This window comes from Equus asinus, chromosome 3 (genome assembly GCF_041296235.1).
Source record: "Equus asinus isolate D_3611 breed Donkey chromosome 3, EquAss-T2T_v2, whole genome shotgun sequence".
Classification (NCBI taxonomy): Eukaryota; Metazoa; Chordata; class Mammalia; order Perissodactyla; family Equidae; genus Equus; species Equus asinus.
The window spans coordinates 45,434,221-45,446,235 of NC_091792.1; the positions used below are offsets into that span (position 1 = coordinate 45,434,221).

Consider the following 12,015-nt stretch of genomic DNA (forward strand, 5'->3'; position numbering starts at 1 on the left):
ATCTCTGTCCCCATCTCCCATCATTTATTGACAATCATCTAGGCCGCGCTAAGCACTAGGAGGAGTCGAGTTGATGTCAGTACAAAGTTCAATAGAACCGATCTCAGACTTCAAGTTGCTTAAAGCTCTTGGGAATGTGGCTGGGATTGTACAGTCCAACAGTTGACAATAGTCACATTAAAAACTTCAACAACAACGCAAAGAAACTTCTATGAATTCTTCCTCAGCTGAAGGAGCTTATGTGGACTCCTACAGCATTTATTTTTAGTGCCATATTTTTTTGTACCCAGAGACATGACTGGGACCATAGCACATGGGGCCCCTATATTTAATGAATTGTTTTAATTTGCTCTGTTAAGATTTCTTGCTATCCTAGGTTCAATCTTGGGAAAAGAATGGATATCACCAGATTGCTACTCTCATTTGCCATGCATTCTATACATGTTTGCTAATACACCTGAGGTACTCTAGGAGTATACGAACAGCAGGGAAAACTATAACCCTAAATTTATAATGATTTTAGAATTTCTCCCAAAGATCTTTAAAAGCCAGGATAAATGCTGGATTTAGAAAACAGATGTCCTGTTATTTTAGCCACCTGTGCTTGGGATATTAGCTCACACACAAGTTTCAGAATTCTTTGACCATAATTTAAAGAATCTGGCTATGGAGCCAAACCACAGGTTTACTAGACCTCATTCTAATTTATACAATCTTTTCTTAGCTTTGTATCTCCCTATCCTCATCAAATAACATTTGTTGAAAATCTATGGTATATGCTTAATTACTAACTTTAAGAAGCATAATTAAAAAAAACAAAAGTTGATGTTTACATTTAGACACATACTCAAGATGTCATGTCAAGTCCTACAGAATTTAGTAACCACCGTGGCATTTTTTCAGCCTTCCTTCATTAAGGAATAAAAGCACCCACCAAGCTACATTACACCGAGTTCCTTTTTCTATTTCATATTTCCGCATCCTAACAAAAATGGGAAAATTAGGATGTACTTTTTTCCAATTTGTCAATAATGATCTATAAAGTCACCACAACAAGAAACACAAAGCCCTGTGTTTAGCTGAGGAGCTGGGTCCCCGGGCTGGGATGCCCAGTGACATGTGGAGTGGCAGTGTTCCTGGCTATCAGCAGAGACGCTTCCCATTCCAAACACGTTGTTCTTCACGGAACTACCTTGAGCACAGTACAGAGAGAGCAAATCAGTGAGCCACGCCTCCCTTGTTGTTTCCATGGTCTGTTAGAGGAAGGAAGCATCATACATAAAATGTATTTTCTGGAAGTTCAGATACAAGTAAGATTTTATAAGGAAATTAGTTCCTTGAATTTATTTGAGGAATCCTATGAAGATAACTTCTGTAAAATGGGGAAAATATAACATCTGTGTACAAGGAGGTGAATGGTATTAATATATTATTTTCAAGAAAAAGGAGGGTCATTTGGCCTCCTTGGCCAATGTTTCTCCTCCCTCCCAGATGGTCAGTGTGTGGCACTCCCTTCCTAAAAGCTTCCCGTGGGATCAGAAAATGCATTACTTTATACAGCACTGAAGGATGAAAGGTGCTAATGTAATTATTTTTATATTAAACCACAAACTGTTAGGATGCAAATAACTCTAAGAAGTATAAAGTGAGAACTAAACACACGCCTTTCTGGGGAAGAACAGTAATCCCAAGACGCGCCTAATTTTAGAAAAGCTATTTTCTGTTTTGCTTTTATAACTTGGTTGAAAAAGGAAGCTTTATTATCTTTAAGAAATCTTCTATATTGATGGTAACATCTGGAGAGCAGGAGCATGAGATCTCAGGAATTTTAATGCAACTGTTTGTGATTCGTCCAAATGAACCCAAAGGTAAATGAGAAATTTGGGGTGAAAAACACCCAGAAATACTGAAATACGTGACTGGTGGGCTACATGCTGATCAACTTCACGCTGGCAATACTTCTTTTTTTCAGGCGAATTTGAAAATTTTCCAGGACATTGTTGTGTAAAGGTGGACAGTTTGGAAGAACACACGGGGTCAGGTTGGGACAAGGAAAGAAGATACAGTCTGGTGGGACCCCACTGTCTTCTCTTTTTTCCCATAATGCCAAAGATTGTATTTGATGATATGTTTTGAAACACCTTAAAGTGCTTATTAAATAAAAATTCAAAGATAACTATTACTAAGCTATTTCTTATGATATCAAATATGTGGGTGTTTACTAATAATTCATTTTAATATTATAAATGAGGTGTATGGTGTGCAAATGATGTAGAATGGGAAGCTGGGAGAAAATTGAGAGAACCCTGAAGAAAGGATGCAGGCCTTATAAAAGAAGGCAATGGCAATCGACTCAGCCAGACCCTGCCTTACAGAAAAATGATAACACAGACGTGCGCTTTACACAGTGACTCCAGTCTAACGTTCTCACTTCATTTTCTATCATTTTGTCTCATATACACTGAACTCTCACTAAGTCCTTGAATTCACAGCCTGGGTTGAAATCCTGGCTCCACCGTTTACTAGCTGTGTGGCCTCAGGTAAAAAACCTCGTGTATCAAGACCTCAGTTTCTTCATCTGCAAAATGAATAGTAAAGTTTACTCACATAATATAAAGTATAGTTTACTTATATACTAAATAGTCAATGATAGCTCTTTTTATGTTTACTTTCTCTAAATAAATTCACAGTGAGAAAAATGTCTAATGAAGCAACCAGCCGTGGATCAGTTTACTCGACAGACGTCAGAAAACTCAACGTCTCATCAGAAGTCTGTTCAAATGTCCATAAAACTGTCACAAAGAAGCCCCCTGTATTTTATAATGCTGGGATATGTGGCAAGTGAAAATGAGGAAGAAATTTCAAAGCATCAGAGATTTTACTTTTTATTATATTATGTTGTTTCACATATAAACATATTGATGGATTCCCATAGTTACCTTCTATAGATTTTTCAAGTTGTTATACCATATGATATATTGGTTCTACTATATGTTATGATTCATTGATTTAATATTGTCTTTGGGATCACACCCATGGAGAGTTAGTCATCAAGTCCAGTACAATATTGTTTCTGTGGGAAAACCAAATAACTTAAATCATTTGGTCGTGAGGTCAGAGTGTGGGAGCCCAAAATGGGCATCAGGAAGCCAGCTGACACTGTTGAAGTCTAGGTTAAAGAAAGGTCAGAGGAGAAGATGCCCAGCTAAGAAGCAGTTAGAAATGCTCCTGAGTTTAGCATGGGGTTGAAATCAAAGGAATTGTTTCAATGATCTCCATAGATTCTTGCAGAAACAACGCATATAGCTTGGTAGAGACTAGATCCATAAAGAGACAAAACAAAAAGCTGCTCTTACATTGGAGATAATGGCAAAAGCAGTGGTCTTTACTGGTTTATATGCACAAGTATTATTATGGCATTGTAGCTCGCATAAGGACGAGGAGGAAATAACTAAACACAAAAAGATCCAGAAGAGAAACCCAATATTGTGATTTTTACTGACATCTGTGATGTGGGGAAAGTATTCAGGTGTCATTCAGCCTGGAAGCTATTATCTTTCTACCAAAATCTAGATGATCTACAGAACCCCTCCTACTGCTCCAAATAGGAGAGACCCTTCCCAGGTAGGAAGCAACTGCCCTAGGCATTTTGCCAAGAATCTACTAGAGACGCCTGAGCTTCCTAAGCTGCCAGTCTTATGCAAACCTGGCGCAGTAAATTAGGAAGAGCAGACGTTCAGGCTATAAAAATCCACTAGATGAAGGTTTGTGCTTAAAATCAAAGTTCTGAACAATTGCAGTGAGAGACACTGAGGAGTCTCTGAAGTTAGACTGGAACAAAGTGCCGTCTTGTTTGGGACTATTCCGGGCGAGGGAGGGATGTAATGAAGATCCGCTAGAGACAGAGAGCCAGAGAAAGAACAGGACGTGGATGGAAGCATTTCCCTAAGTTATAGCACACCAAGGAAATTACCAGCTCCTCAGTGAGGAGGCACGTGAGCTAATGCCACAAACTGTCATGTATTATTTGTAATTAGGAGCTTGTTTATATGCATGGAATGTATGTGTATGTATCAGCTCAAATGTCAATTCCTGCCGAGTCTTATTGATCAGAAGAACTGCCTGAAGCACTGGGTTGATAAGGAATCCAAGTCTGAGGCTAGACTCAAAAACTAATATTGCCCTCTGCTTTGGAGATAGAGGGAGTCATGCTCTGGATGCGGAGGAGAAGATTAGCCGCCTCGATGACAACACTTAAGGCCTTAACTGGTGAGTAAATTACGTACGGTTTTTGCTAATATGTATAGTCATTCTCAGTGAACCTTTTTTTCTCATTATAAAGCTGTAAGTCCAAGGAACCCTTTAAGATATTGTTTAAGGTTGTTATCTGAGATAGGTAAATGCTTGAAAACAGTTACTGTCAAAATGCTAGGTCCAAGAAAGTGCACGGATGATAAGCAACAGCCCTTACAGCTTGTGCCAAACAAGACCAGCTTCTGAGTGTGCCACTAGTTGGGGGAGAAAATCATTGTCTGGCTCACACTGACTTCTGCAGGGGTTAAGAGGACAGTATTACCGAGCAGAGCAGCGAATTAAAGCCGTCTGTGAAATATGAACAAAAGAAATGGAATAAATACCTTCCTGGAAGGCTAAGTCGTGGCCGACATCTCTTTTGGATTCAGAGCTTGCTTCAAAAACCAAGGAATGCCTGAATGCACTTCATTTGAGCAGACAAATGAGTTCGTAAGTTAAAGATAAGAAGGAAGAGAAGTTATGCACAGCCAAGATGGGCAGACAGATTGAGGGCTGTGTACAAAAGGAGAGCATCACCCAAAGAGAAGCAACAAACCAACGAAAGCTCTGGACTCTATTCTAACCAGCTGCCTTGCTTTGGGGCTGTACCCTCCTTGCTGGGGGCCAGTTTGGAAATTTAACCAAATTTCTGATCTTCATCTTTATTTTCTAAGTGGAATAAGACACAGTTTAAGAACCTGAGCGTTCATTCTGTTTAACTGACACTGAATAACATTAAATACACAACCACATTACTAATAGCAGAAATTGGATGTCACCAAGTGCCAGGTATCTCACTCAGGGTGTTCCCTGTGTTCTTACATAAAATACGCACAATATAAGAATAACAATATTAAACACGCAGAGTGCTTGATACATACCAGGCACTGTTTCCAGCCCTTTACATAAATTAATTTATTTAATGTTTACAGCAGCCCGATAAGGTAGATACTTAGATTCGTGATGAAGAAACTGAAGTCCAGGGGCTAGGGAACTTGCCCAAGGCCACCGACAACTAGTAGGTGGCAGAACTAGGATAGGAATCCAGATGATCTTATGAAGTGGGCACACTAAACACTGTCGTGTGGAAGAAGAGGGAGTGGAGACACAGAGAGGTGAGCTCGCCAGCTCAAGGTCACAGAGCTAGACCTGACTCAGAGTCAGGATTCGAACCAGGTCTGTCTGACTTCAAAGACTGAGCTCCCAGCTGCTTTCCTACACTGCCGTAGGTTGGGCCAGAAAAAGTGTTTTTCTTTTGTTAACATTTACTGTATGAGGCTGTACTACACTGCCTTAAGAATTTGAAGAAATCCGGTTATTACATAACTGACAAGTGTTCAACTTTCAGATAATGCCAAGGCCTGCCTGGGAAAAAAGTCTGAATTCTCAGATTTTACTTCTAAAATCAGTGGTGCTCTCTTCTGTTTCAGAAGAGATTGCATGGGCTTATGCCCATGTTCATATCACCGAGAGGAAATAAGACAGGTTTCTAAGAAACCTCTGACTACATGCCCTGGATTACCTGATTCAAAGGCATTATCAACACAGCGGATTTAAAGATCTGGGACTCGTGTCTTAGGCTTGTGGAAGCTGTCCAGCTCAGGCTTCCTCTTTCACACCACCCACTCGGAGAGCTGTGCTAAGCTGGGGGAGTGTGTGTGAATGTCGCAGCAGAAATGTGACTCTGAACGCATTCCAAAACCAAACACAAATGCTTTTGGATCACCCATGGCTTCATTTTCCTCACACCTCTCCGCTCATGCATAAAAGGGACTAAAAGGGAATGATGGTAGAAATACATTTATTCACACGTTTATTTTTCTGAGAAACCCAAATTCCATGACATCTCAACAGCAGATCAAGAACATGACATTTCCTATGGCAGAAAACTCAGAAGAAATTCAAATCGGAAAACAGGATGCTATGAAGAACATAAATTTAAGAGCCATACCTTGAAGTGAAAGCCAGTCTCCAGCCTTGTTTTGTTGATAAAATCATATTCTGGTATTCTCCAACCAATTTCACCAACATACTCATGTTTATATCTCACTGAGAAGCTTTTGTCAGAGGCAGGCCTCCATAAATATCTGAGATCTCCAGTTTTTTCTAATGCCGGACGTTTTTCTCCTATATAGGAAGTGTCCCGGTGAACTTTAGGTAGATGATCCTTTTTATAATCTGGGCCTTAAAAAGACAGAAAAAAATACTTCAAAAAAGTCTCCACATTTTATTCTAAGATGCTTTTCTTATTTTAAACGGTGGAAATAATAATAACTAATGATTATATGGCATTTGCTATGTTCTAGGTGCTGTTATAAGCCTTTTAGATATGTTAATTCAATTAATCCTTATAATAACCAAATGAGATAGGTAGTAGTAGTTCCCCCAGTTTATAAGTGGGGAAAATGAGGCAGAGAAAGATTGGTTACTTGTCTACAGTCACAGCTAACAAGCTCTTTATTCCCTGATGGGCTGCCTCACAAGGTGGGCTCTCAATTGCCCCACTACACTGCTCTCTTTATAACCAACTTAATACAGACATGTTTTATACATAAAAAATCCTCACTCATGACACATTTGCAGAATGTAGGCCTTCAGACATTGCGGTGTTTTATCTAGGTAGACAAAATCTGAAAAGAGAATTAGAAAATTCCCCAAATGTATCAGAAGCATTTGGAAAATGGAGAAGACTGTCAGAGGAAAAGGATAGCTTATAACAGATGATGACCCAAGGCAGGGGTATTTAATAAATATTGGTATTTTAAATGTAAGACAACGAACAAAAAGGGATCAGTGAATTGTGGAAGTGAGTAAAATGAGCAAAAAATAAGAGGTGGTCTGGGAAAAGATCACTTAAATAAAGGTATTGAAAGTTGCTGATGTGAAGGCATAAAGGGGAGCTAAGATTTGCAGGAATAATGGTACAGATCAAAAACAGACCATGAACTGCTGGCCCAGGAAGACTTTCAGAAATCCAAGAGCCCAAATGGGAAATGGGTGCAGGATTATACGGGCAGATTGGGGACATAAAGAAGGAGCTTCATTCCTATTACCAAAAGTTGACCAAAGACCCTGGAGGCAGAAGCTGTGCTGTGGTCATGATGTCACCTGGCCCCTCCTGGCTCTGTGGCTCCTTTCCTTTTGCTCTTGGATCAGGGAGCTCAGTATTTGCAGAGAACACAGATGACCAGGGCTTTGACCTGCTCCTCTGATGCAATGGTCAATGTGATAACAAGTCTGTGCTTAGAGGAGTAATCTAAGCTTCCCAAGGAAGTTTAAAAAGCAAGAAATCGCTCTTCAGACACATGATTTTGGCAGATGTTTTCACAGCTTCCTAATCACCTTCGCTACCCACAATGTGTTGCGTATTCACTGCAGCTAATTTCCCTGGATGGATATATTGTAGCTTCAGTTTTATTTGCTTCAGGTTTTCACTCAGGTAGAACTACTTTGGTAAAGCATAGAACAGCCAGAGCATGGAAAACTGTTTTCTTTCTCAATATGACAGGTGTTGAGGTCTCACCTATAAAACTCCTGTCATAGAGAAACTTTTGCAATCTCCCCTAAACAGGATGAAATACAGAAGAACTGTGTTAGTCTTGCTGGAATTTCAGTATGTGTTCAGGCCAGTGTTTTCCCAAACGTTTCATCAAATGCTGCCGCCATGAGTGCACCCTGAGATGTATGTGTGTGAGGGTGGGGGTGCTCCAGAGTCAAGTACGTTTGGGAACACTGCTTGCTACATTCGTCTTCTAGATATTCATGGCGAACGAAAAGCATATTAAAAAGTGCTGAGAAATCCTATGGTAAATAAACCTGTTTACAATTATGTAACCCAGCCTTTCCCAAACTTATCTAAACATGGATCTATTTTTCCCACTGGGTCAGATAAACGCATCCTACAGACACCAACAGATGTGGGGAAATATTGATCGTCTGTGGAATGTTTCAATCGTCGTTAAAATTTTGTTGCCACTACATACTACCATAACCATCAGAGCAGATACATATCTGTAGTTAGTTTCTTAGTCGCTCTGTGGCCTGCAATAAATTTTTTAAAAAGCTATTACTTGACAGCTGAGTCAAAAGCACTTAGTTTTAGACAGTGTAGTGGAAAGTGCACGTGTTCTGCAAACCAAGAATGTGTGTTTGGTGGGGGCAGGGGGTGGTGGTGTGTGTGCTCTAACAGAGATTCTCTGTGGCTTAAGTCACTGGACTTTTCTTAACCCCCATCTCCTCATCTGCGCTTTAGAAATAGTGTGATGCAATGTGCATGGCACAGGAGATTCCTGGGGAGACCCTGCCCTGGCCACACAGCTGACGTAGGCACCTGTCTATGAAGCAGAGACAGCGGGATGTCATAGTCCAAGGTGGGCCCCACGTTCACAGCAGATCTCCTATAGCCAGCCCAGTGCTTACCTAACCAAAACGTCTCCATATCACTACCCAACCATCAACACACAGAAATGTGGTTTCCCTAAGGAGACAGTACCATGGGTGTTTGATTTTATATAACTCATTTTTCCTCTCCCAAACCTCGTCCTCCAGAGTCCTAGACTCTATGCTGGATCTGATTCCCTGCTTAAAAGTAAAACTTCCAATCCCATCCAATCTACAGTCTCTTTATTTTTCCTTTAACAATTAATATCTCTGTTCAACTGCTGCATCCCTCAGGGGTTTTATTTCATCCTACGAAAAGTTTTCTTTGATCATTCATCCTTCCCCAAAACTCCAGCCCTCATTTGCCGACAATGAAGTGGGCAGCTCCTGGGTTACCAAACCCTCACTTGCCCATCTCCTTTGGAGTTCTCTTTCATATCTGAAGACCAGCTCTAGTGGGACGACTCCCAGCTGTAATGCCTATTCAGAGATGCCCAGTGTTGGTCAATCAGCCCCAACTCTCCCTCTATTGTGATAGTCACCTTATGATGCAGGAAGAAGATGTACTTCCACTAAAACCTGCACAGGGGGCCGGCCCAGTGGCATAGTGGTTAAGTCCACGCATGGTGCTTCGGCAGCCCAGGGTTTGCAGGTTCGGATCCCGGGTGCAGACCTAGCACTGCTTGTGAAGCCACACTGTGGCAGCATCCCACACAAAATACAGGAAGATTGGCACAGATGTTAGCTCAGAGACAATATTCCTCAGAAAAAACAAAAACCTGTACTAGGATTCATGGTTCCACATTTTCTCCATCTTCCTGCCCTGGAGAAACTGTGATTTCAAGGATCCCACTTAGCCTCTCCCCTATATGCATGCCCAACGTTACTTGCTCATTTGTGTCTGTAATTCTAAAGTGACAGTTAAAGATGTGGTTTTGAAGCTAAACTACTATAGGTTCAAATCCTGGCTTTGTCTTGTGCTGGCTTTGTGATCCAGGGAAAGTTATTCAGCCTCTGAGTTTTAGGTGCCTCCTCTATAAAATGAGAATAGAGACGTCTGTTTTGCAACTTTGTTGGAAGGAGAGGAGATAATCAATTTTATTTAAAGAAGTGCTTAAGTGCATTATTCACAATAGCCAAGACTTGGAAAAAACCAAAGTGCCCATCAAGGGACGAATGGATAAAGAAGATGTGGTATATACACAATGGAATACCACTCAGTTATAAAAAAGATGAAATCTTGCCATTTGCGATAACGTGGGTGGAACTTGAGGGTATTATGCTAAGCAAAATAAGTCAGAGAAAGTCAAATACTGTATGATCTCACCCATGAAAAGAAGATAAATACGACGACGACGAGCGAACACACACATACAGATTGGATTGGTGGTTACCAGAGGGGAAGTGGGGAGGGAGCAGGGTGAAAGGGGTGACTGGCACATGTGTGGTGATGCATGGTGATTAGTCTTTGGGTGGTGAACATGGCGTAGTCTTCAGAGAAATCGAACTATAATGCTGTAAATCTGAAATTTATATAGTGTTATATACTAATGTTACTTCAATAAAATATTACGAAAAAAGAATAAGAAACTTAGTTGAAAGAGAAAAAATAAAATTAAATAAAATTAAGTTCACCTATTTTTACATTAAAATATATATTTTTTTTTCTTTAAAAAAAAGAAATGCTTAGCTGAGAATCTGGCACATAATATACAACTAATATTATTCTTAGAGTCTTTTCCTCCTTTCACTTTGTTTTTTGTTTTAATTTGATGCTTTGTCTTACCTATTATGTTTTTTAAAGTATATTTTAGAAACTTTCACTGATGAACTATTTATTCCTCGTTATGAATAAACTTCAAATCCTTTCCTGAGAGCTCTGCTATATCAGGGGTTGGTAAACTTTTCCCGTAAAGAGCCAGAGAGTAAATACTTTCGGCTTTTTGGGCCATATAATCTCTGTTTGAACTGCTCAACTCTGCCATGGTAGGGCAAAAGCAGCCATTGACAGTTTGGAAACAAACAACCATGGCTGTGTTCCAGTGAAGCTTTATTTATGGACCTGGCCACTGAAACTATAATTTCATGTAATTTCCTTGTGTTACAAAATACTATTCTTTTGCTTTTCCCCCCAACCATTTGAAAATGTAAAAACTATTCTTTGCTCACAAGTCTGACAAAAACAGGTGGCAGGACCAAGGTGATGCAGGAGCCACAGTTTGCCAACCTCTCCTCTAAGTGGACACTGAGGAAGCAGATGCCACAGAAGCTGGAAAGGACACAGACAGGAGAGTCTGGGATGTTTCCCAACACATCTCATCTGTTGCCAACACTCAAAAAAGATCCAGCTATGGCATGTGTCCACAGAAAAAGAGAAAATTTCATCTCTGAGGCAACTGTCTGTTTCTGATCTCTTCTCTGCACTTCCATTGTTTCATTTCATTCATTCATTCATTCATTCTTTCACTGACTTATTTCTTCGTCTATTCAACAAACATTGATTGAACTATATGTCAGGCACTGTTCTGAGTGCTGGGCACGTAACAGGGAATAACGCAGAGAGCTTGCCTTCATGGAGCTTATGTTTTAGTTGAAGGGCGGGTGATACAAGTAAACGGCCCTTCATTATCCTTCATCTGGATTGTCCCCATAACCTCCTACCTAGTCTTGGCTCTAGTTTCTCTCCTTTCCAATCCATTCTCCACTGCTGCCAGGAGTGATCTAAAACTCAGATAAAATAAAATATCAGCTCTTCTAAAAACATGAGATGGTTTTCTCCAGCGCCAATAAATTTTTTCATCCAGATTTCTTAGGATTGCTGCCTAGTGTCTTCATAATCTGACTCTAGCCTCCTTATTGATTCTTAGCTCCCTTTACTTTTCCTCATTATTAAAATTCATCTTTCAAGGCTTACTGTGAGTGCTGCCTTTTCTGGAAAACATCCCCAATCCTCCCAAGTCAAAATTAGATACTCAGCATGCTGTCTTCACAGTAGTTTCTTTTAATTTTATTTTCTTTTTTATATTATACATATTGAATCTTCTCTATTTGTAAGCTCCTGGAGGGTAAATGCATATCTTATTTATTTCTGTAAACTTAAAAACATTTTTAATTGAAAAGTATTTGATATATAACTGTGTAAATTTAAGACGTACATGTTGATTTGATACATTTATATGTTGTGGTATGATTACTACTGTAGTGATAATTAGCACCTCCATCACGTCACACAATTACGATTTCCTTTTAATGGTTGGAATAATTAATATCTAGTCTCTTCGCAAGTTTGATGATTATAATACAATATTGTCTATATTCACCATACTGTACATTAGATCTCCA

At 39.9% G+C, this 12,015-nt stretch overlaps 1 protein-coding gene across 1 annotated transcript in view; it reads right to left on the reverse strand.

Annotated features, from left to right (window-relative positions):
• SPMIP2 (sperm microtubule inner protein 2) overlaps positions 1–12,015 on the reverse strand; it is a 62,826-nt gene that overhangs the window by 38,593 nt on the left and 12,218 nt on the right. Inside the window, exon 2 of the mRNA XM_070506527.1 lies at positions 6,245–6,477. Coding sequence (XP_070362628.1) covers positions 6,245–6,477 — 233 coding nt within the window. The remainder of the gene's footprint in view (positions 1–6,244; positions 6,478–12,015) is intronic.